This window comes from Taudactylus pleione, unplaced genomic scaffold (assembly GCF_031769625.1).
Source record: "Taudactylus pleione unplaced genomic scaffold, aTauple2 ptg000003l, whole genome shotgun sequence".
NCBI lineage: Eukaryota > Metazoa > Chordata > Amphibia > Anura > Myobatrachidae > Taudactylus > Taudactylus pleione.
In genome coordinates this window covers 345,075-369,354 of record NW_028284406.1, presented here as the reverse complement: position 1 = coordinate 369,354, position 24,280 = coordinate 345,075, and the positions used below count along the sequence as shown (strand labels likewise).

General features: G+C 46.6%; 1 protein-coding gene across 1 annotated transcript in view; it reads left to right on the top strand.

The window, feature by feature from the left end:
- The window catches only part of DDX31 (DEAD-box helicase 31), a 94,370-nt gene extending 72,278 nt beyond the window's left edge, over positions 1–22,092 (top strand). Inside the window, exons 19-20 of the mRNA XM_088460558.1 lie at positions 7,888–8,068; positions 21,668–22,092. Of these exons, the coding sequence (XP_088316684.1) occupies positions 7,888–8,068; positions 21,668–21,797 (311 nt within the window). The 3' untranslated portion in view covers positions 21,798–22,092. The remainder of the gene's footprint in view (positions 1–7,887; positions 8,069–21,667) is intronic.
- Positions 22,093–24,280: the final 2,188 nt, after the last annotated feature.

Here is a 24,280-nt window from a genome sequence, read left to right as displayed (position 1 = left end):
ATGAAATTTCCGGCTGTCGGGATTTCGCTGGTCAGAATACCGACACCCATAGGGAAGACAGGTAAGTGTTTTCCGAACCCCACCCCTAGCCATCCCTCCCTGGTGCCTAAGCCTAACCTCCCCCTTCCTCGCAACCTAAACCTAACACCCCCTCCCCGGTGCCTAAACCTAACCTCCCCCTCCCCGCACCCTAATCCTAACCCTCCATCCACGATCCCTAACCCTCCCCCAAGTGTCTAACCCTGCTACCTAACCCAAACTTTCCCCTAACACACCCTGATATTTACCTTCGGGATGACGGCGGTCAGGATACTGGTGCCAGGATCCCGACCTGCCTGGATTTTGGCGTTGGTATTCAGACCGTCTGCATCCCGCACGCCGGGATGCCGACTACATCCTGTCAAAAACGCTGCGGACAGCTCCGATCTCTAAACACTGCGCTTCCTGGTCACATGACACACCCAAGGTGTCCATCAGTGCTCAAGGCATGCCCCCATACTCCGAGGCATGCCTCTATTAGCTCTCTTTCTGTGCAGCTTACTGCCCTTGGTGGGAATCGGTATGATTTACCGCCGGACCCATGCCCGGCGTGTTGGAATCCCAACAGCGGCATCCCGGCAGAGGAGGAAATCCCGATCGTCCAAGGTAAGTATATACTAACCTATTTCTAACCCTTCCTTAGGGATGCCTAACCCTAACCTTCCCCTCCAGTGCCTAACCCTAATCCCCCCTCTAAGTACCTAAACCCCCCTTCCCCGCGCTGCCTAAACCCAAGTCCCTCGGGAGGTGCCTAACCCTAAGACCCCCTTCCCCTAACCTAAACCTAACCTCCCGGGGGGGGTGCCTAACCCTAAGAAGTTTCCCCCGGGAACCCTAAACCTAACCCCCCCGCGACTATCCGCGCTCGGCGCCCCTTCGATCAGGATGCCTTGCGTTGGGCTCCCGGCGTATGTCTAATGACAGACGTCGGCATATCGACACCTGTCTTTCGACCTTTGCCGGGATATGACGGTCGGGAAGCCGGCTGTCGGGATTAGGTCCGCCGGCTTCCCGGCTGCATACCCCTTGGTGTGGCCCCGCCCCCAGCTCTGCAAGCAGTATCACATCTCAGGAGTATGACAGGGGAGCTTCAGCCTACCCTGACTCACGTCCCTGCCCTGCAGTGTGAATAGATAATGCGCACGGCATCTATTCACTGCGACACGCGGTGGAGACGGTTGTTTCAGCGGGGCGCCGCCATAAGGCTGGGCGCATTTCACTGACTTCAAATCAGGCATTGTGTGGCGCCCCGCTGAAACAGCCTAGCTGGAACATTCTGTCATTGTCAGCATTGCGAATGTCGACACTCTCGAACGAACACCGTAACAAACTACCACGCTATGTCTCAGCCCAATCAGCCCCCTTCTCTGGGTGATCTCACCTGTAGCTGTGTTCATTTGTGTATCTGTATAAATCAGAGGTTCCCAAACTCCACCATTGCAGTCCATGTTTTAAGGATATCCAGGCTGATCACAATTGACTTAATTAGTACCTCAAGCAATTTGATTTAACTATCTGGACTCAAATGGCTATCCTTAAAACCTGGACTGTAATGGTGGACTTTGGGAACCTCTGGTCTAAATTGTTCATATGTAATCCTGAGTTTTCCTTGTCTATGAACTGTGGGCCTGATTCAGAGCCGGACGCTATTTGCGCTCGCTCGTTCAGAAAAAGGGGCTGGCTATTTAAATTGAGCGCTCGCTGTTTGCGGTCTGTTGACGCCTCTATGTCTGAGCGAGCGAACGAAATATGCGCTCGCTATTTTGTAAAGACGCCCCTTGGCCGCTCGCATCCTACGTCATCTCCGCTATTTATTAGATTAATCGAGTACGTCGAAAGGCGTCTGAACTGCTCGCAGTGCTTGTGGTTGGATTTTCCTACCGCAATCATGCGAACAGTTCAGGCTAAGAAACAACCAAGTGACGTGGTCGATGACGCTGCTTTGTTAATTATGCACACCCTTAAAACGCCCGTTTTGACCATTTGGCACGCCTGCGTTCGGATCTCCACTCCCCGTTTTCAAGCACCTTCCCCTGTTACCACCCACAAACACCTCATCCTGTCACTCAAATTAGCAAGCACTCGCAATTTTGCGAACACACGTTTTCCGACCGCACTGACTGGTTGGCGCATGCGCATTACGACCCATACGCATGCGCAGATGTGCGAACATCGCTCGGAGCGAACGAGCGGCTGCTTACGAGCGGCTCTGAATCAGGCCCTGTGTTATTGAGCCCTTTGGCCCCATATGAATAAAATATATAATTAATAATAATACTCATCTGCCACGTAGTTATATATATAACAGGATAGTTGGTATACTTGCAATTTCATTATACTAACTAGACCAATATTGAGAAGGTGGAGCCATAAAAACACACCTGGCTTGAAACATTGTGTGGCATTGAACGATAGGCTGGATATGGCATTAATAGGCTGCCGTGAACCGGCAAATTGACCCAAACGTTGAACAGTTGGGTCGTGTCAAATTTGGTGACTCCTACCTGGTACTTAACTGATCGATGATGATCCCTCGGCTTGGTGCCATATTTAAGCAAAGGGATTGGCCTGGACTTGGCTACTTTTAGCTGTACCTTTTCTGTCCGCTACAAATCAATTAATTCCAATACTCATAGATCTGATAGCGATTATTGTCTATCGCGTACAAGTTAGCTTGGGTAATGGATGAGAAGGTGCCACTTCAGATCTCGCCTCTAGCAGTAGTGTGTGGGCCATCTCCTTGATCTCACAGCCATCTGCCTCCAAAATGACATCTTTTACCTGCATTATTGGTCACAAACGCCAATATCTAGCAGTGGCTGCAGAGGGAAATTGCTCCTGAGCTTCCAGTAATCCCTCTACACATGAATGTAGGTTACCAGTAGCTTCAGGCTCGGGAAAGCCCAGCTCTCTAGATACCTGCAGCCCTGGCACACTATGGCCAGATCCACGTAAAGGGATGGAGAAAATCCAAGTTGCCGAGTAATCGGCTTTAACGTAAAGCCCAAAAAAATAGTATGCACAACCCTCCCTCATTCGTTGACTTCCACACAAAACACCCAAATTAAAAGCTGCACTTGGAAGATAACAGCAGAGATTTTAGTTGCATAATTTGTACAAAGCACACATAAGCCAAATGTCACTTACTACGCCGCTCTAATAATTAGGCCCTAACTTAAAATATAATGAAATAACCTTTAAATGGGATTGCAGTCGGCTCGCTTTACTTTTTTTAATAAATGAAAGAACGTGCTAGGTCTGCATACAGTTTTAGTCATGGAGATCAGACTGCCAGAGATTCCCCAAATAAACTATATAGGAATACCATCACTCTATATGACCAGCACAGTACGCAGTAGGGTAAGCAGCGTTTGGTCAAACGCAGTCACACACACAAGTGGCACACCGCAGCCTGATATCATTTGGGAATAATTTATGGATTACGGGCCTGATTCCGATGGTTTGCGTACAGCATATATATATATATATATATATATGTGTGTGTGTATATATATATATATATATATATATATATATATATATATATATATAGAAAATAGATGCTGTAAACGGACTGGCACTCTTCTGCTGCAAAAACGGCTTGCTCCGGTGCCCTCAGAATTGAAGAATTGATAAAGAAGCTGAATAACTGCGGCACTCGGAGACTGATATGAAAACAAGTGTATTAGAAAATGGTCACACAAATTTTCCAACGTTTCGGAGCTCCTGGGCTCCTTTGTCAAGGTGACAAAAGAGCCCAGGAGCTCCGAAACGTTGTCACACACCTATTGTATGTCACACATACATTACACACACACTTACCTTGCAGCAGCTGCGTGTTGTAGACCTGATAAGGATGGATCCTGGCTCCATGTCATTAGGCCCCTCCCTCTAGAGACAATATGCCACGATTCACGAGTCAAATGGGAGGGGGCGGAGCCAAATGATGCAGTTCTAATGGAATCATGTCATATTGCCTCCGCCTCCACCCGATTGATCCGCGAATCGCGGCATTTCCCTGCAAGGGGGTAGAGCTTAAGAAGATGGTGCCTGCTCTCCAGTCTGAGAGAGGGGTGGGGTTTCTGGCTACTCAGAAACCCCCCCTGCGTGCGCTAGTGGTGTCCCCTACGCCACAACCTGATAGGCTGCGGCCGTTTGGGGGTGGCCCTGGGCAGCCTTCCTGAAAACAGGGACACAGCAGCAGTACACAGATGCCGGCAGGAGGTGCCTATTTACACAAGACGCCACATGCGGCATTAGCATAGGGTAGCATCGCTGCTGCATCCACAAATGCAGCAGGGATACTGACAGCGTATAACTTTGAATCAGGCCCTATATAGGATTAAGAGAAGAAAAATGATGTTGGCAAAAAATAAGCTAATTATCAATGCATCTATCACTATAATTTTACTTATTTCTATCAAGAGGGGTGATATTATTTATATAAAGGGCAAAATGATTAAGTAGATTTATTACTGGGGCAGCGCGTTTATGGCACTAGATGTGATAGTATGCACTGTAGTGGCACAAATTACTTGCACCACTTTCCCAAAAAAAATAAAAATCCCTTGGTAGGTGCCCGCCAGGGGTAACAAGAGGGGCGCAGTGCTACGCAGGGTTACATAAAAATCGGATTTTTCAAAAAAAAATCAAAACTGATTTATTTGATTTAAAAAAAATTGGGGGGGGGATTTGAATAGGATTTTTTATTTAAAAAAAATAATTTTAAGTTAACGTTTATTTTAGAAACAAAAATTATAATAAAAAATCCTATTTAAATCAAATCCTTTTTTTTTTTATTGTTTTTTTTTTTTTTTAAATCCAATTTTATTCAACCCTGGCCTACTTAGGTATTGAGTCTGTGATCTCTATGTGTTACAAATAATTATACATACATATATATAAATATATATATATAATTTTATTTTATTTATTTTTATTATTGATTACAAGCTCATTATACTGTATGCCTTGAATCCACCTGTACCAGTCAGCATAAATGTACCACATGCTGAGATTTATTTTTACAGTATGCGATAATGTACAATATAACGCTAGTGTGCAGTATACAAAAACAATAGTCATCACTATCTGTAGTCTTAGATCATCCCTAGGGCCTCTGGAACATTCTCATAAGTGAACATATTGGAGCTGTTGTGTCTGAGACCCGCTATATAGTCCTGGCCCAACAAAGGCATATGGCTAATGAAGGGACCCGGCAGGTATGAGAGTATAATACAACCTTTTGTCTTTTAGCAATAAACCTTTCCATATGGTGATTTAAAGGGCTTTACTCACGTTCAACCTGACTTAGCTGAAGCATCAAGTACTTGTGTTCAGTATAATCCCATCGATGGTAGCGACTAGGTAGTTGGGGGTCTCAGACGTGCACCTATGCAGGTGTATTGATAGGCCCCGAATCTAAATCATCCCTGGGGCCTCTTCTAACTAGTTTACCGTATGTTATTTTTGTCTTTGTGGTGATTGCTAGGGCCAGTCATCAAGATTTAATGGTGGCTGAACTTGTCTAGAGACTCAATCATGTCTCCCAGTGATCCAGCATGGCCATTTCCTGGCAGGTAGCATTTTGGTCTCTTTTGACCGATAACAGGCTTTGGACAATTCTCCACAAGAGGAGATTGTGTCTAAACAGATCTAAGAATCTTCAATAACCTTCTTAGTCAAGGCCTACTGTATGTCTTGTCTACTGGATGGCTGAGGAGAATTTTGTAGGTGTAGCCATTTTAATTGTTGTTTGTTTTTTTTTTTTATCTCCCCATGGCCTCAGGTAGGCCTCTGGTTTGTGTGTGTGTTCAAGATCATTGTCCAGGCATTTATTCTGGTGGGTCGCGGTGGAGAATCTGTAGGGCACATAGCTTTCCTTGGCTATGTTCATTCTTCACCTCCTACAGCTCTGGTTTGAATACGTTCTCCACTTCTGTTTTACGTTGTTCCAGGTCTTGTGGAGAGCAATTGCATATTTTCTTGAAGGCTAAAGTCTGAATACCAGCCCGGGCTATCTGATTCTGCAGGTCTGGCGATACTGCCGAAAATTGAAGGCTCGGGATTGGAGAAGCGCCGCTTTTTCGGGTTATCTCCTTTACCTATTGGATGTTGGAAGAAGAAAGGAGCTTTTTGTTTGACTTTTGAAAAACAGTTTTTTATTTTTAAGCAGGAGTTTTCCACTGGGAATTAAGGCAGCTTTTTCTTTTTTTCTCTGCCCACCGGTATCTAATTGTGCTCCCCTTAGTGGGTAAAGGGATTTCGGATGTTGTGTAGCCCCTCATGGCCAAAGCTAAACCACACCCCACTATGTCAGCAAATTTTCAATACAGCGATTGTTGTACTGTTCCGTCAATGGCTGGGCTGCTTTCATTATAATTTCGATAAGAGTCTGAGCAGATTGCGCTGAGACATAGGGGTCTATTTACTAAAGTACGGGTTTTTAGAAGTGGATTTGTTGCCCATAGCAACCAATCAGATTCTATCTTATATCTTCTAAAAGGTGCTAGATAAATGTTAAGTAGAATCTGATTTGTTGCTATGGGCAACGTCTCCACTTCTAAAAACTCTCACTTTAGTAAATATACCCCATAGTGTAGGTGGCAGCCGGCTTGCATATAATTTATACTAGAACTAAAGTATTTAAGTCAGGTCTTTTTTCTTTATCTGTAGCGAATAAATGTACATTTTGTACTCATTTCTATTATATTGGCTCTGCCATCCACAAGTTTTCAAATTTAGTAATTTCCTCTTTTTTTGCATAAAGATCCTTAATCTGCTCCTCATCCTCAAAATTTGAGATGTTAGCAATATTAACTGCACCAGTCTTGCTAAGGGAGGGGTAATCAGTACTTTTTCGGGTATAGGTGCCATTGGAAGGCAGTAAAAATAGAGCAGTGACCTTTTCCTAATTAAAATTTCTAACGCGTTTCGCATTGAGTAGTGTGGAATGGGGTTTCGGATTAGATCACAGGTTCTTAAACTCAGTCCTCAGGACCCTGAACAGTGCATGTTTTTCAGATCTCCTCACAGAGTCACAAGTGAAATCATTATCTCCACCTGTGGATCTTTTAAAATGTGCCAGTGAGTAATGAGTACACCTGTGCTCCTGCTGGGTGACCTGGAAAACGTGACCTGTGTGGGGTCCCGACGACTGTGTTTGAGAACCACTGGATTAGATTTTTCATTGCCTTCACCTCACTCCGCCCTAGCAAAATTGACAAGAGAAACCAGAGAAATAAAACACTTGATCAGTTAATGGAATTGTCAGGTGATATAACATTTAGGGGTCTACTCAATTAGGAGTGGAGGGTAGGGGGCAAATTGCCGTTGCAACGGCATAGAAGCATCAGCACTTCAATTCTCCCACCTCGCGGCACGATTTCACCCTGGACTCGCACGTAAAAATGTCAGCTTCTGGAGGTACCGTAGGTGCGGCATACAACCACACTTACATTGACCCTAATTGGGTTGACCCCTGTAAAAATCCTTAAAGGATTCTGAATTTAGCTGCTTAACTGTGTTTTTCCAAGTACAAGAATCAATATTTGTGTGCAAGCTGGATCAGTCGCTCATTAAAACACTTCTTTGCAAAGTGAATCGAGATGGAATAATGCACATTAATATGAGATTTGCCTAATACAAGCATTGGTTCTGTAATAGCACTGGGGCATGCTGGGAGAGAAATGTTGGGGGCTCTGATTCGGTTAGTTGTAGTGAATGTTGGTTACCATGGTTTATTGATATATCTGTTTGTGGCAGTATTGTCCCACAATGGCTTTTCCCTAGAATGTACTGTGATCTAGGCCCAGCTCCTCAAACTGCTCTCTCTCTCTCTTTTCCTAGCACTGCAATCTTACATTCGCTCATACGCCACATATCCAAAGGATTTGAAGCATGTCTTCCACATTCGCTCTCTACACCTGGGCCACGTGGCCAAAAGCTTCGGCCTGAGAGACGCTCCGCACAACCTCAGCCAGCAGCTGGCAGGAAATTCAAAGAAGTGCAGCAAAGACAAGCACAAGAGGTAAGGTTCTGTCCAACATCACAAATGACATTGAAAAGGGAACTTGGGGATACAGCTATTTGGTGGGCTGGACCAGACCTCCATAAGAGCACAGCCTTTCAGTTCAATAGGAAGTAGAGACGGTTACTCTGTGTAATTTATACCACAGTGTGTCACTAGTTACTTGCTGCTTATTGGTGCAACCCACAAAATGGCCGCTCCCGCCTTGTGAAGGCTTGAGGTACCCTGTAAGCTAGAACACAGTAGGCAGCCTGTTTCACTCAAGCAGATGGTGAACTACAAATGTTCTAACTCACTGGCAGCAAAAAACAGCTTTGTGTATTTCATGGGCATTTAGGCCGCCTTCAGAATTTGATGTGGTCCATACTTTTCATGTTAAGACTCATGGTGGGTTTTGGGAAGGGGGTGGGGGCCTGAGGCGCCTGAGGTATATTTCCTGTATGCAGTGACCTTTTTCTACCACAGAGTTTGGCCTTTACCACTTAAGTGATGCAGTGACCCTTTTTTAGATCCAATTTCCTCCTCCGAGGGGGATTTTTACTCAAAGCACTGTTGACGAGGTGAAGCCTTCAACCGCAATAGTACTCATTTGTACTGAGGACCCCTAGTGGAGACTTGGTGTAACACCACAGCAGCGTGGTATCTAACATGCAGGGATAAAACATGGCTGGCCCCTATGGCCAACCAATCAGAATCGGCGATCACTGTATCTCCAGCCGATGCTCGGTTAAAATGAGCGCAGTGGCTTCTATGTCTCACAGATGATGTGGTGAAGGGCAAGCGGACACAATGTAATGCTCTACAATGAGTGACGTGCACCAACTCCATTCATGCTGATATTAGTTGTATGTCCTTCGATTAGCCCCTCTGTAACAGTACTGTCTCCTACTGTCCCTGAACCCCATATATTTGCCATATGGGAACTGCTAGCCACTCGTCAAACAGTATGGTACAGAGAGCCCCCTGTCCCTAACGATGGGGGGACCCATTGTCTCAGTGTTGTGACTCTTCATGCTGTCTGCAGCTCCACGAGGCAGATGGAGAACTGGTCCTGAGCCTTCTCCACCCCCCCTCCTTCCAGCTTCTCTCCCCATGACTAGAAGGATTTATCCGAGGCTTTATTGTGGAAAGAATAGTGTGATTAGCAGATAAGTAGCACGTTACATAGCATGGGGCCGGCTCTGAAGCCTGTCAGGCGCTGCGCTGACTGACGGCCGAAGGCGTGTCATGCGATTATGCTGACTAGAGTCGGGGGTCTTTGCATTTAGACGTTCTTGCTGCTGATAACAAGAGGAGCTCCCGGGGAGCATGAACGTGTCGAGTTCCGGAGCACAAAGGATCATTTACAGACCTTAACAGATCATTAAGAGATCATTTATAGAGCATTGAGTCCAAAAAGCCAGCTCACAAGTCGTGATCCCTTTCTTGCCAGCTGAAATACTGACTGGAGTCGTATAAAACCAACGCCGCTCACATTATCTTATAGAATGAGCAACAGATGCTTGGATTAGACTTCCAGGAGATGTTGCTGGAAAGGGGAATTTAAACATTCTTGGTATTAATTCAGTTCTCCCCAGATAATAAACCATTATTCAGCTAAATGTGCCGGCTAGGATAGTTGGTCGATAGGTCTACATTGACAGTCATGGGGGCAGCCATTTTGTGACAAGTTCCTGGTACCTAGAGAATTGATGAGTTACATTCTGGCAGGTTCTGCTTGGTCCAGCTTACAAAATGGCTGCCTGCACTGTGTCTAGGAGGATAGTCTGATAAAGTACTGGGCAGAAAGAAATGTCCTGCAAAATACAGATTGACCTGATTGACTAGAAATAGTTTGGTAAAAACTGCGGGCATGCAGTTACTTTTTACTTTTCTGCAGACGCGCCTCACGAAATCTTCTTTTTACATGAGGTATATTCCAGCACCAAGCCTGCGTCCAGCAGCGCCTTTGTCAGCATCGATCCACTCAAAAGATGGTGTAATTGCTGCCAAGTTAGGGGGAGGTTTATCAAAGCTTGGAGAAAGATAACGTACCAACCAATCAGCTCCTGTCATTTTTCAAACATAGCCTGTAAAGGGACAGAATCTGATTGGTTAGCACTTAGGGCCCAATTCAGACCCGCTTGCTAGATGCGTTTGCACGCAGCCAAAGTATGCGAATCCCTCGATCGCACAGCAAGGCATTAGCACGCCCACTATGTCTTGGAGTGCGATCGCGGTGTGTATTTAGACGCCCACCAGCCTGACACAGGACGCCCACTTTCCCTTAGTAACATACGTCATCTCCAGGAAGTGTATTAAACAATCGGTAACATCGGACCCATACGCAGCACTTGTGGCTGACCATACCCTACCGCAAGCACTGCGAGTGCTGCTGTGTGTAATTCAGTCATGTGATATGTATTATGACGCTGCTTCTTTATTATGCACGCCTCTGAAACGGCGTTAAGACGCTCAGACACGCCTGCGTTCGCACCATCACTCCACCGTTTCCATCAACCAACCCATGGCACCACCCACAAACTTCTCGTCCTGTCACTCATTCTAGCGAGGAGTCTATGTGCAGGGTGCGAATGCTTCCCGATCGCATAGACTGCTTCGCGTGCGCGCACTGCGTCTTGCACGCATGCGCAGATTGCAAACATCGGCAGCCTACGTGCGAACGTAGCCTAGCGAGCGGGTCTGAATGGGGCCCTTAGGCCCAGATTTATCAACGAGTAATATTCTTGTTATCATTCTTTAATAATCTTAAACGGTGCTCCAACCGATAAGCTCCTATCATTTTTCAAACACATGACAGGAGCTGATTGGTTGGAGCGCCATTTCAGATTATGATGAGTGATAACAAGAATATTACTCATTGATAAAGTGGCGAGAGATTAAGGACCAGATTTAGCTCTCTCCAAGCTTTGATAAATCCCCCCCATATCTGGTGTTACAGTACATGCACTTCCCATATAATTCATTTGAAAAAAAAAAAATCGGCACTTAGTGTCTGAAAACAACATTTGCAATGCGGCACCGCGGTTTTCAAGCTTCATCAAAGACCGTAAAAGTGTCTGATAAGTACATTATGGGATTCAGCATTATAAAATCAGATTTAGCACCAGCTGCCCAGTGTACAAGGACACATTTCTCACACGGCTTTATTAATATCCAAGTTGCAGCTCATGTGTAAGCACCCTATCTCTTACTGCAACGCCCGCCATGCCCTCAGTTACTGATGTCCCACACTGCTAAGGAAGGAACGGTGACCTCTCACTTATAGCGGGAATGACCGGCGACCTCTCACTTATAGCGGGACCGCACGGTGACCTCTCACTTATAGCCGGAATGACCGGCGACCTCTCACTTATAGCGGGACCGCGCGGTGACCTCTCACTTATAGCGGGAATGACCGGCGACCTCTCACTTATAGCGGGAAGGAACGGTGACCTCTCACTTATAGCCGGAATGACCGGCGATCTCTCACTTATAGCAGGAACGTACGGCGATCTCTCACTTATAGCGGGAATGACCGGCGATCTCTCACAGCGGAAATGACCGGCGATCTCTCGCTTATAGCGGGAATGACCGGCGATCTCTCGCTTATAGCGGGAATGACCGGCGATCTCTCGCTTATAGCGGAAAGGAACGCTTATCTCTCGCTTATAGCGGAATGGAACGGTGATCTCTCGCTTATAGCGGAAAGGAACGGTGATCTCTCACTTATAGCGGAAAGGAACGGTGATCTTTCACTTATAGCGGGAACGCACGGTGATCTCTCACTTATAGCGGGAACGCACGGTGATCTCTCTCTTATAGCGGGAATGACCGGTGATCTCTCACTTATAGCGGGAACGCACGGTGATCTCTCACTTATAGCGGGAATGACCGGTGATCTCTCACTTATAGCGGGAAGGAACGGTGACCTCTCACTTATAGCCGGAATGACCGGTGATCTCTAACATATAGCGGGAATGAACGGTGATCTCTCACTTATAGCCGGAATGACCGGTGATCTCTAACTTATAGCGGGAATGAACGGTGATCTCTCACTTATAGCGGGAAGGAACGGTGACCTCTCATTTATAGCCGGAATGACCGGTGATCTCTCACTTATAGCGGGAAGGAACGGTGACCTCTCACTTATAGCCGGAATGACCGGCGATCTCTCACTTATAGCGGGAACGTACGGCGATCTCTCACTTATAGCGGGAACGTACGGCGATCTCTAACTTATAGCGGGAATGACCGGCGATCTCTCGCTTATAGCGGGAATGACCGGCGATCTCTCGCTTATAGCGGTAAGGAACGGTGATCTCTCACTTATAGCGGTAAGGAACGGTGATCTCTCACTTATAGCGGGAATGAACGGCGATCTCTCACTTATAGCGGGAACGCACGGTGATCTCTCGCTTATAGCGGAAAGGAACTGTTACCTCTCACTTATAGCGGGAATGACCGGCGTTCTTTCACTTATAGCAGGAATGACCGGCGATCTCTCACTTATAGCGGGAACGCACGGTGATCTCTCACTTATAGCGGGAAGGAACGGTGACCTCTCACTTATAGCGGGAATGAGCGGTGATCTCTCACTTATAGCAGGAATGACCGGCGATCTCTCACTTATAGTGGGAACGAACGGCGATCTCTGGCTTATAACGGGAACGAACGCCGATCTCTGGCTTATAGCGGGAACGAACGTCGATCTCTGGCTTATAGTGGGAACGAACGCCGATCTCCCGCTTATAGCACATTGCAGCATGAAAGGTAGAGCAGCTCCACCATGTCATTTTAATTTTAAAACTACATTGGGTTTCATTGTCAAACAGTAAAAGCAGCCAAAATGTTATTTAATAGTTTACATTTCTATACAGTAATTGTTTTTTATTTGGCACGCTTGCTTAGCGCCTAAACTGCATACTGTAGGCTTACAGGTATAGTCAGGTTAGGCGGAAGATGCACCTTATAGAAACAGCCGTAGGCCCTGGCTCTAATCCTAAGGGGTGTATTTACTAAAGTGAGAGTTTTTAGAAGTGGAGATGTTGCCCATAGCAACCAATCAGATTCTAAATAACATTTAACTAGCACCTTCTAGCAGATAATAACTAGAATCTGATTGGTTGCTATGGGCAACATCTCCACTTCTAAAAACTCTTACTTTAGTACACTTTCCCCCTAGTGTCTGTCTCTTTTAAACATACATTGGGAATTTTATCGGACAGGAACAATATGTATTTGTTTTTTTTATTAAATCCGTTCACAGCACTGTGTACACTTTCCGTCTTATGGGTTTGGTTCAGTATGGGCGCAATGGCCATGTTTACGCAGCTGAACAATTATCGGTGATCTGCACATGCGTCCGAGTCGCCCTGCGAATGCGGTTAAGTTTCATTACCGTAGTCGCTCGCAGTGAGGATTTATTCTCTAAGCGATTGACAGGCAGGGACCGTTTGTGGGCGGCGACTCAAATGCAGGCGTGTTTCAACCATTTTCGGGGCGTGTCGCAGCCAGTGCCTGCGATGCTGTATGCAGATAAAATGGCTGCGGTATCTCGGTACCCACAGCCAACTTTGATAAACGACTGATCTGCAACTTGGATTTGCAAAGACCCCAGTGGGCGTCTCAATACCAAACCAGGCGGCTACGACACTAGCATAATATGCAAATGCCGCTTGGATCCGTATTGAGACGCCCACCGCCGTTTTTGCAAATCCACAAATTCGCGGCGGCGGCATTAGCGTAGACAAATTCGCAAACGGCGGGCTGCATTAGCGTCCACCTCTGTATCCGGCTCTATGTAAGTATGAGCAGTAAAATATAATCGGCGCGATGCTGATATGTGACCAGCTCGCCTTCCGTGTTCTCGTTTTTGCAAAGTCTGCTTTTGGGTTATGACCCGCGGAGAAAAGAAGGGGTAGCAGAATAGTCTGCAGCGTTACCAGTCTGTGAGCAGATGGTGTATGTGGCTTTTCCCGGTCCCGATGTGGCTGGTTTCGCAGCCGTCTGCATTCTCAGGTTATCATTTGCATGTTTGAGAGAGGCGACAGAGGAGTTTGGTGAGAGAGGGAAGGGGAAGTATAGGAGCCTGTCTGTGGTATTGTCTAATTCTTCCCAAAGCATGTTGACCATGAAGGCTGAGCCACAAAGGGATCAAGATGGTTCCCCCAGCCCCACGGAATAAGCTCATTTCATACCCTGTCATTGCTGAAAAGGAACCAGGTTAAAACCCCAATTAAAAAGAGACTGGGTGTCACAGGGAGGGGGGGGGGGGGGATGTTTAATAATGACCCTGATCCCAATGCCTGATCCTGCCAGGTTTGTGTGTACAGAAGTTAGAGGTGGTCATTTAGTCTGTCCCCAAAGGGAATTGTGACTTTCCCCTGGCATGTCCGAGCACGTTAACATCTCGCCGACACATTCACATAATGACTATTCAAGTGGCGGCTCGCTGCCTCACATGTCAGTCATCCTCGTTTAACCCCATCTGCCTGGGGGGGGGCAGCGTAACCAGTCGGCGTGTGAACGGCGTTTGAGGCTGTAATTGTTTGTTAATTTGAATCAAATATTCATCTGGGCAAACTACCGTTTTAAATAATTACATCTGCTAATTTAACTCTGGATTGCACAGAAAGGGTCCCGGACTACAAATATTCTATTTATGCTAACATTTTCTGCCCCCCCCCCTCCCCACGTAGTGATACAAGATTACACAGTCTGTGTCTATCCAAGTGTTGTGAAACTACGAGGCACCCCTGCAAAGCAGGCCATGCTGGGTGTTGTGGTTCTACATTCCTGCAGAGCCATAGAATTGCGCACTTCTGTTTATAGCGGTAAATACCACAACCGCCAATGTTCCTGCCAGCTGTTTGTTCTGATATTGTCACGTGTGCCGCAAGGAAGTAACTACAGTGCCCAAGAATGATCTGTTGGAAATTGAGTTGGCAGAAGACCGCCAGCACCACTCCTTTTGCCCGACGGCCCATGTGCAGAAAGGCCAGATCTTTTCAGCCCGGCCACCTGTGCTCTTTGTGCTCGGGCCAGGGGCATAGCGAGCGGGCACTGGGTACGATTACAGCCGCATCCATTGTGACGGGCACTGTGAGAGCCTGCGTGCTACGTCTTAGGCGATAATATCCACGTTTGGTTTTTGTGTCTGCACTTGTTCACACAAGTGGGGGGAAAAAAATACAAAAAAGGACCAACTGGTCCATTAATGTTGTGATCTGCCCCTGTGTTTCAGATGCCCTCAGGACAATACTAAGCTTTCGGCCCCCCCCCTAACCTGGCTTGTCCTCTCTCCTCCCTCAAGCCTTTGTTATGACACGTAGGTGCCTCGCCGCTAATAAGGTGATTAGAGGAATTCAGCAATGACCTTTTGTCTTGACCTGACATCTGACTCTCCTTCAACAGACAACACCAAACATGTCCCGTTCTGCGAGGGGCAGCCTCTCAGCATGGTCACCTCTTCAGGCTGTGTCGCTGAGGTGTCTTGAGCCATTAATTACTAGGGGATTACAAGCAATTGATGAATCTAGTACTACCTGCGCTTCCCGACTGTGCACCAGCAACCCACAGAGCGACACCACCATGATACCTCACCTGTCAGATTATCGAATCCTATTTCCTATTTAAAATTTTTGTACAAGTTTTTTTTTTTTGTTTGTTTAAGTAGATAAATCAGTTCCACATATTTATATCGTTTTTGTTTCCTTTTAATCTTTCCAATTTTTTTTAATTTTTTTATTTTTTTTCTTAACATTTTTACGATGAATTGACTTATCTTTCAAAGGCATGTGACTTTATTAAAGTAATAAAAAGAATTATTAAGAACTAAAATACTGTGTATCAATATCTAGGCCATGCAGCAAGTAAGCAAACCTGGGTCCCAAAACATCAGTCTGAGGCACAGTAGGCCGAAAGCCTTCAGTAGAATTCTTACACAGTAATTTATTCTGTTTTATCATATGATTTGTGCAATCGGAACTTTCTTATTTTAGTCTTCACCTGAAATTTTTTTTCCTAAATGGGCCATATTAAAATGAATAAAATATTTGGATATGGCAAAGGCTTGTTTAAAACTTCATTATTATTTTTTTTTTTTTTTTTTTTTATAAATAATACAGGTATATATAATTATTTTATTTTGCTTGAATTATTCTGCTCCCTCCCCAGCCTAATTTTTTTATTTTTTTTTGCAATGTGACATTGTTCTGCTTCTCCAACTTGTTTGCCCGTTCACTGGACTCGTGCCAGTCCTGCTTTCCCCTGGTTACATCTCTTGCCAAAATGCACACTATAATTAGTGTATCTCCCCACCCCTCCCTGTTTAGAGTCGCATACAGGACAAATTCATTGTTATGATAGCACATATACATTCAATCCAATTAACGGGTTTCCTGGTTCCTCAAGATATTTTGTGGAACGGTTTTCCTAAAGCTAGGCGACTTGCAAACGATGCAATGTTGTCAACGATTTCCCTTGAACTCCCGGGAAAACGATCTAGTACATACACACTGTAGAAACGACCAAACGAGATACATTGTATCTTTTGGTGGTTAGATCGTTATCTATATAATGTAACCATATCGTCTGGTCGTTTGGTAGACACTGTACGGTCTATGGGGAATCGTTAACAAGATTGACAGATCTTCCTGCATGTACAAAAGATCTGAAGATTCGACGAACGACCCCGCTAGGGAGCGCACATAGTGTTGACAATCTGATGTTCCGATGAGTCGGAATCAGCCAAATCGTTCAAAGTATCATCTAGTGTGTAGGGGCCTTAAGAGGCTACTCTGGTATTGGAAGATTACTCACGTTACTCATCTAGCGCTTAAAGCCTTTTCCAGAGAATTGATGTGCACCTGTGTTTTTAGTAGAAAAAGAATGAGTGGTGACAACGCTTGATTGTAGTGTGGTACGTTGAGGCAACAGTTCTCATGTTGACATGAGCATGTCGACATTCATGTCTAAACGGATGACCTATTCAGATGATAGAAAGTCGACCTAACGTCCCTAGTGGCCCAGGGATGATACTTGTCTGGTCCCAGCAGCAGTGGCGTTTCCAGCGTCGTCTTCCGGGTCCAGGCGATCATGTGACCGTCCGTTCCAGCGGAGTGATCTCATGCCGCGATATTCTGATAAGAATACCTGCCCTAATCCTCGCTCTAATGCCTAACCTCTTACCCCCCTGCAGTCTCTTCACAGTACCTTACGTTCTAGCCATAGATGTGCCCGTTTCCTGTATCTGTACCTAAATCAGCATCAGTTTGCACATTTGGAGGAAGACGCAATTAGGCGTGGAAATTGCTGGATCGGGTCCCGGCGGCTTCTGCGCGCTAACTTCAGAAGGCAGGTTCTACCCACAGCCTATGGAGCTGCAACAGAATCTGCTTATCATAACGCGTGGAAAGATGCGCTGTTTGGCAGCTCGCGGCTATTTCAATCTAACCCTTGTAGTAGCCTTATCCTCGGTGCATCAGAATTATCTGAGGCCGGACGAATCTGTGCATACGACAGTCTCTGAATAGCCCGAAATTTCCGTCTACGCTCCCCGGGAACACTTATGTGACGTGCAGACGCAAGTTACATACACCAACTCAGCAGCTGGGGGTGACATGTCCCAGATCCGTACAATGCTGAATTTCCGGATCTGTTTGTGGATGGAGTTTGCGTTGCAGATCTGAATCGGTGTTTAAAGGGTTTTTCCAATTTGGTGTGTGCGCATTGTGGGAAAAGGAACTTGCATGACTCCCTTTAAACTGCAGTGACAAAAATAACAGCTCCTGATTGGTCAATGCTGCGCTACACTGTCCCAAGCCAGCTGTGACTTCTGCATATGGATCTGATCCTGGGCTTTCAAATAACCGTACCAGTGATTATCTTACATGTAGGTCTCTGGGGAAAGGGGTTTGTGTAAAAACCCGCTCCCCTCCCCAAAATGTGGAAAAAAAAACTTTTAGCTGAGAGTCTGTGGCAGTCTTTTGCAGTTCGATGGAAGGTCCTGAAATCTTGGGTCATTATAGTAGTTTTTAGTCAGTGTTACAATACACTTGATGCTAAACGCATTTCTACTGTTTTTCCTTCAAGTCGGAAGTGTAAGAAATGACAATAAAAAATAACCCCAGGGTAAGAAAACAAGAATATTCTCTGGAGTTCTATGCAAACGTGAGGAGACCAAATGAAATGGCATTCTAGTAGTTCATATAGAGAGAGATACCACTGAGCAATGTAGATAGAATGACCCGAAACATTCTCTTATATCTATATAGTAGTCAGCTATGGCAGGTCCTGAGATTGCCACACGCGGTGAGAGCGGGGGCTCCCCTCCTCCTTCCGATGGATCCTACCTTCGCCATGGGGAGGGGACAGATAAGTATTGCAGAAATCCAGGGGTGGGGCAGGGATGATCCAGCTTAGGCCGGGTCCATAAAGCCAGTTTTATTATAATCCTCAATAAAAATACTCATTGAAGGATGATTCCATCTTTAAATAATATCTATAATAATGCTGGTAGTCGCCCATAAAATTTGTGTTTGTGTATTGTGACGCCAGAATCTTCTGCGAATCCTCGTAGAGTCTCTTAGCGTTTTCTTCTTCCACGTCGCAGTCTTATTGGGGAAAGGGACAGCCTGCAGTAAGTTTGGCATATGCCAGTTGTTTGCATAATACCCATATCGATAATGCGGGTTGGGTGTGAAATCCCGGCTGTCGGGATGCTGCTGGTCAGAATACCGACAGCGGTATCCCGACGGCCAGAATCCCCACACCCATAGGAACTAACGGTAAGTGTTTTCCTAACCCCTACACTACCCCCCCCCCTCCCCGGTGCCTAAACCTAGCCTCCCCCCAGTGCCTAAGCCTAACCTCCCCCTCCCCGCACCCTAAACCTAACACTCCCTCCCCGGTGCCTAAACCTAACCTCACCCCTAGTACCTAAGCCTAACCCCCCCCCCCCCCCTGCACCCTAAACCTAACACCCCCTCCCCGGTGCCTAAACCTAACCTCCCCCCTAGTGCCTAAACCTAACCTCCCCGCACCCTAAACCTAACCCACCCTCCCCGGTGCCTAAACCTAACCTCCTCCCTAGTGCCTAAACCTAACTGCTCCTCCCCGCACTCTAATCCTAACCCTCCCTCCCCGGTGCCTAAACCTAACCCCTAGTACCTAAGCCTAACCTCCCCCTCCCGCACCCTAATCCTAACCCTCCCTCCCCGGTGCCTAACCCTAAACCTCCCCCCATAGTGCCTAAGCCTAACCTCTCCCTCCCCACACCCTAATCCTAACACCCCCTCCCCGGTACCTAACCTCCCCCTAACACCCCGATACTTACCTTCGGTATGCCAACGGTCCGGATACTGGTACCGGGATCCCGACCTGTCGGGAGTTCGGCGCCGGTATTTAGACCATCCGGGAATGCCGGCTACATCTCCGACACTGCATATGCTCAGCAAGATGAATTTCTATCTACATTTCCATGAAACGTAGACTTGCGTCTGCTTACGCTCGGAGTATCAGTAGGGAAGTGAGGGGGACAACAAGCATAAGCCGAGTAAGGGTACGTTTACGCAAGTGCCACTTAACTAGACATGGAGGCATTCCCAGATATGCCTCCTAGGACTGGGAGACGGGTGCAGTAATACAGAATGATGACCAACCCCCCTGGGTTTTTTTTTCATGCTCTCTCCTAAAATGATGGATCATAGCGAAGCCCCTAGTTTATCAGTGCAAAAGGCGAATACTCTTCTCACTTCTCCATTTACTGTATACTACCGGAAGGGGGTTATTTGATATTCTACTTGATAGCACAGCTAGCTCATCACTGGATGATGCCAATGACCTCCATTTCCATCTGGCCTGTGATTGTGGGATTATACTGGGAATCTGGAAATTGCCCCAATAATCACAGATGTTGATTTGTGTTAGCTACAGACTTAAGGTACCCATCCACTAGACGATTAAGTTGAGCGATTGAATGATAACAATTGTTCAATCGTTTGCAAATCATTTGCAAAAATATCTAAAGCGACCAGCGATGCGCACGCCCACCGGTCATTTAGACATCTATCATCGTGCAAACATGCTGGACAACCTGACGAGAATGTCAGGTTGAGCATGTAAGCAGATGATTGATGAGCCTGCACTGAACGACTGCTCGTTCAGTGCAGGCTTATCACAGACTGACAAACGACTGCACGATTACAATGTCGAAATTGGCAGTCGTTTTCATGTCTGCTAGTGGATGGGCACCTTTAGCAGCTCTATGTACCTATAGTTTTCACTCCTGATATGTTGGGTAGTTTTTGTTGTGCTGAGGCGACCAAAAGGTGCTAAACCACATGGAAGGGTTTTTATTTTCCTTTAAATAGCAAGTAAAGTACCTTATTAAACATGCACCTTATCTGCCATTTTGTGAGCTGCCTGGAGGGCACAGTGTATGGCTACCTCTCTTAAGGTGGGTACACACTATACAGATATATCTGCAGATTGAGTGATCTGCAGATGATGGTTGATCGTACACACTGAACAACCATCATCTGTGCCTGCCCACATGGTCCCAGCAACCAGGGGGCATGTCCCGGCATTCGGGGGCGTGTCCCGGCAGGTGGGGGGCATGTCCCGCCCCCCTCCCCGCAGTTGCCGTTGTGAGTTTATGGGCGGTCTGCAGACCGCTCGTACACACCTGCTGATGGACAGATATGTCTGCAGACATATCTGTCCATCGGCTGTGCAGCACAGCCAATGCGATATGTCGGTGAACGCCGACATATCGCGGGTACACACTGCACGACGGGCAGCAGATACATTGGCCAATCAATGATCGGCCAATGTATCTGTCAGTGTGTACCCAGCTTTAGAGAGACACAGGCACCCAGCAGGTCAGAGAGGGGAGAATGAGGGGGAGGATTTCACAGTACCTAGAACAAACTTGAGTTCAGGCAGAGGTGTTCCAAAGCCTCTCTGCTCACTAAATGGTGTGCCATGTGTCTGTGGTTGCCAAAGCATTCATCTGACACTGTGCTGAATTATAAATCAGCCTAAATTGCAGCCTGAAGAAACAAAACAAGGTAAATTTCTACATTGGGATTTCTGCTTTAATTCCTAATGGCAGGAGTTTAGGTTCTGTTGATAGAGGCGACCTTCTCGTTTCCTGCTAATTGTGTATTGAGGGACGCTGCAGTCATCCTGTGGGCAGCACAGACGGTGTAATGGTTAGCATTACTGCCTCACAGCACTGAGGTCGTGGGTTCGATTCCCACTAGGGCCCTAACTGTGTGGAGTGTGTATATTCTCCCTGTGCTTGCGTGGGTTTCCTCTGGTTTCCTCCCACACTCCACAAATATACTGGTAGGTTAATTGGCTCCCAACAAAATTGAACCCAAGTATGTGAGCATGTGATAGGGAATATAGAGTGTAAGCTCCACTGGGGCAGGGACTGATGTGAGTGACCAAATATTCTCTGTAAAGCGCTGCGGAATATGTGTGCGCTATATTTGGATTTTCACAATCCAAAACGAATGCAAATCAACCAGTATCCAGGTATTGTGTGCACTCTATTAATGGTGGTCCATCATTGCAGTTCCGTAGATACAATTTATTTTTGTTACTTTGCAGACCTAAAGGACAAAAGCCGGTGAGAATGAAGCAGCGGTTTTCGGATTTGCTGACGTCCGAATTCTCCAGCGGACTCCCTTCCAAGCAGAAGAAAACCAAGAAGAATGGGGGTGAAGAAAAGGAGACCTGAGATGTGGAATTCAGCTGCAAATACGGGTCACCCAAACAGCAGCGTCAGGGACCCAAGCCACGTAGATGCCCCCAAACTCACGTAACACCTATAGAAAGCTGCTCCAGCTCATGTGGACTGCAGAATATGGCGTAGTCTGCGCCGCACTCAGATTTTCTATAGTGGTTTCAGTTCTTGGATTCCTACCGACTTACTGATTTTTAAATACAGGGGACTTGTACTAAGCGTTCTGGTTATATCATACTTTCCAACAATCAGCTCCAGCCTTCCGGGAGGGAGCTGATTGTCGGCTAACAGTGGGGGGGGGGGGGGGGGGGGGCTTTGGGGGCAGAGCTGGGGGCGGGCCAGCCAGTTGGTGGTGCATTGGGGGTGGAGCCGGGGGCGGAGCCGCACGATCGCGTCATCGTGGCTCCGCCCCTCTTCACAATGCCGTTATTTTCGGCAGTGTGAAGCAGGGGGCGGGGACGCGATTCAGCGCGAATCGCGTCACCGGCTCCCCCGCTGTTGGGTTTTATAATCTTTTCAGGGGGGAGGACGGGAGGGTCGGAGGCTTCCGGGAGGCTTGCCTGCCTTACCGGGGGGCCGGGAGCAGCACCCGAAAATCGGGAGGCTCCCGGCCAAATCGGGAGGGTAGGCAAGCCTGGGTTATATTGTCAATTCATTTTTTATTTATTTTGTTTAGCTTCAATTTGCAAATGATCCTCAGCGATTAGAGACAACATATTGATGAATATAAACAAAAGCTATCGTGAAACTGAAAAAAATAAAAAATATATATATATATATTAGCTTTATTACAAAAACAATACAGTTTTAGCTTTGGTCATTTAATATCTGAAATGGGAAAAAATATATATTAATCAGAATATGCTATTACAGTAAGTCCTACACTTGCGGCATACCTGATGAAATTAAAAAGTGTCATATTTTTTTTTTAATAAAGATTATTAGGTTTTTTTTTTTTTAATTTACAAGAGAGTCGCCTTTTAAGCGTGAAAGTCATACTCTCCTAAACGCCATGGCAAATAATTACATTTTATTACAATTACACATGGTCATTAATATCTGCCTGTGCCTGTTACAGCAAGTGTAACTCTTATACACTATAAAATCACTTTTCTCGGAATATTAGAAGGAGATTTATCAAACTTTCTAAAGAGGACAAAAGTTGTTGCCCTTAGCAACCAGTTTGCAGCTATCATTTTAATAGAATGTGTCACAGAATGATAGCTGCAATCTGGTCGGTTACTATGGTCAACACTTCTGCTTGTCCTGTTTAGATGGGTTGATGAATCTCCCCCAGGTTGCATGAGGTTCCACAAAATATAAAATGGGGGAAATGTATCAACCCTTGGAGAGAGATAAAGTGGAGTACAGTAGTTGCCCAAAGCAACCAATCAGTTTCTAACTGTCATTCTATAGACTAAGGGCCTGATTCAGACCCACTCGCGAGCGGCTGCCCGCTCGCAAGTGGGTCGATGTTATGGACTGAGCATGCGCACGACGGAGGGAGCTCCGTCGCGCGCATGCGCCAGACGCGACGAGCGAAGGAAAGTCCTTCGCTCGTTGTGTCCGATCAAAGGGGGCGTGTTGTCAATGTTGATTGACAGCACGCCCCCTTTGGTGGGCGTGCCGGGGGCGTGCCTCCCTGACGGGGGCGTTCCCACGGGAACGCCTCCCGTCAGAAGCCGGCCCACTGACATCACTAGTGATGTCAGTGGGAGTGATTTTGGCTCTGATAGAGCCAAAATCACTCCGGAGCTTGCGGTTGAAAACCTCAACCGCAGGCTCCGACTCGCAATTTCGATGGTCGCGATGGTCACGACCATCGCGGCCATCACAATGCACGCTCGTATAGCCTGTGGGTGGTGACCCACAGCTATACGAGCGTCCAGGAGGACGCTCCATTTTCATGGAGCCCGGCCCTCATTCAGAGCGTGCGCTCTGCTCAGAGCGTACGGCTCTGAATGAGGGCCTAAGCTAGATAAATGACAGAAGCTGATTGGTTGCTTTAGGCAACTTCTCCACTCTATCTCCAAGGCTTGATCACTCTCCCCCATAGTCTCTAACCAGCTCTAGTTAGCTATCGTCAGGACAGGACATCCCAACCCCTCTAAACCCGTCTCTCTCAGTCGGAGTGACACTTCCCTCGGCCGCACACCACCACAGTAGTCAGAGATATGAAGGCGGGGACCCTTGAAGCAGGAGCAACGTCCTATCTGAGTTTTGTCCTGTGGTAGAAGTCGTCCTTGCATCGTATGTAATCCTAGATCTGACTGCAGCCTACTCCCTGCTGGAGTCTTTTGTCCCTCCTTAATACCACCACTGGGAGTTGCATCAGTTCTTCTCTTTTTGTTTCATACTCTGAGAACAAAAGACAAGAACTCCATAAAGATGTCACAGGCCCCGCGGGGGCTCCTGTAGCTCACGTTACAGCTCTTGGTTGTTCAGTTGACTGGACTTGTGACTAATAAACATCATAA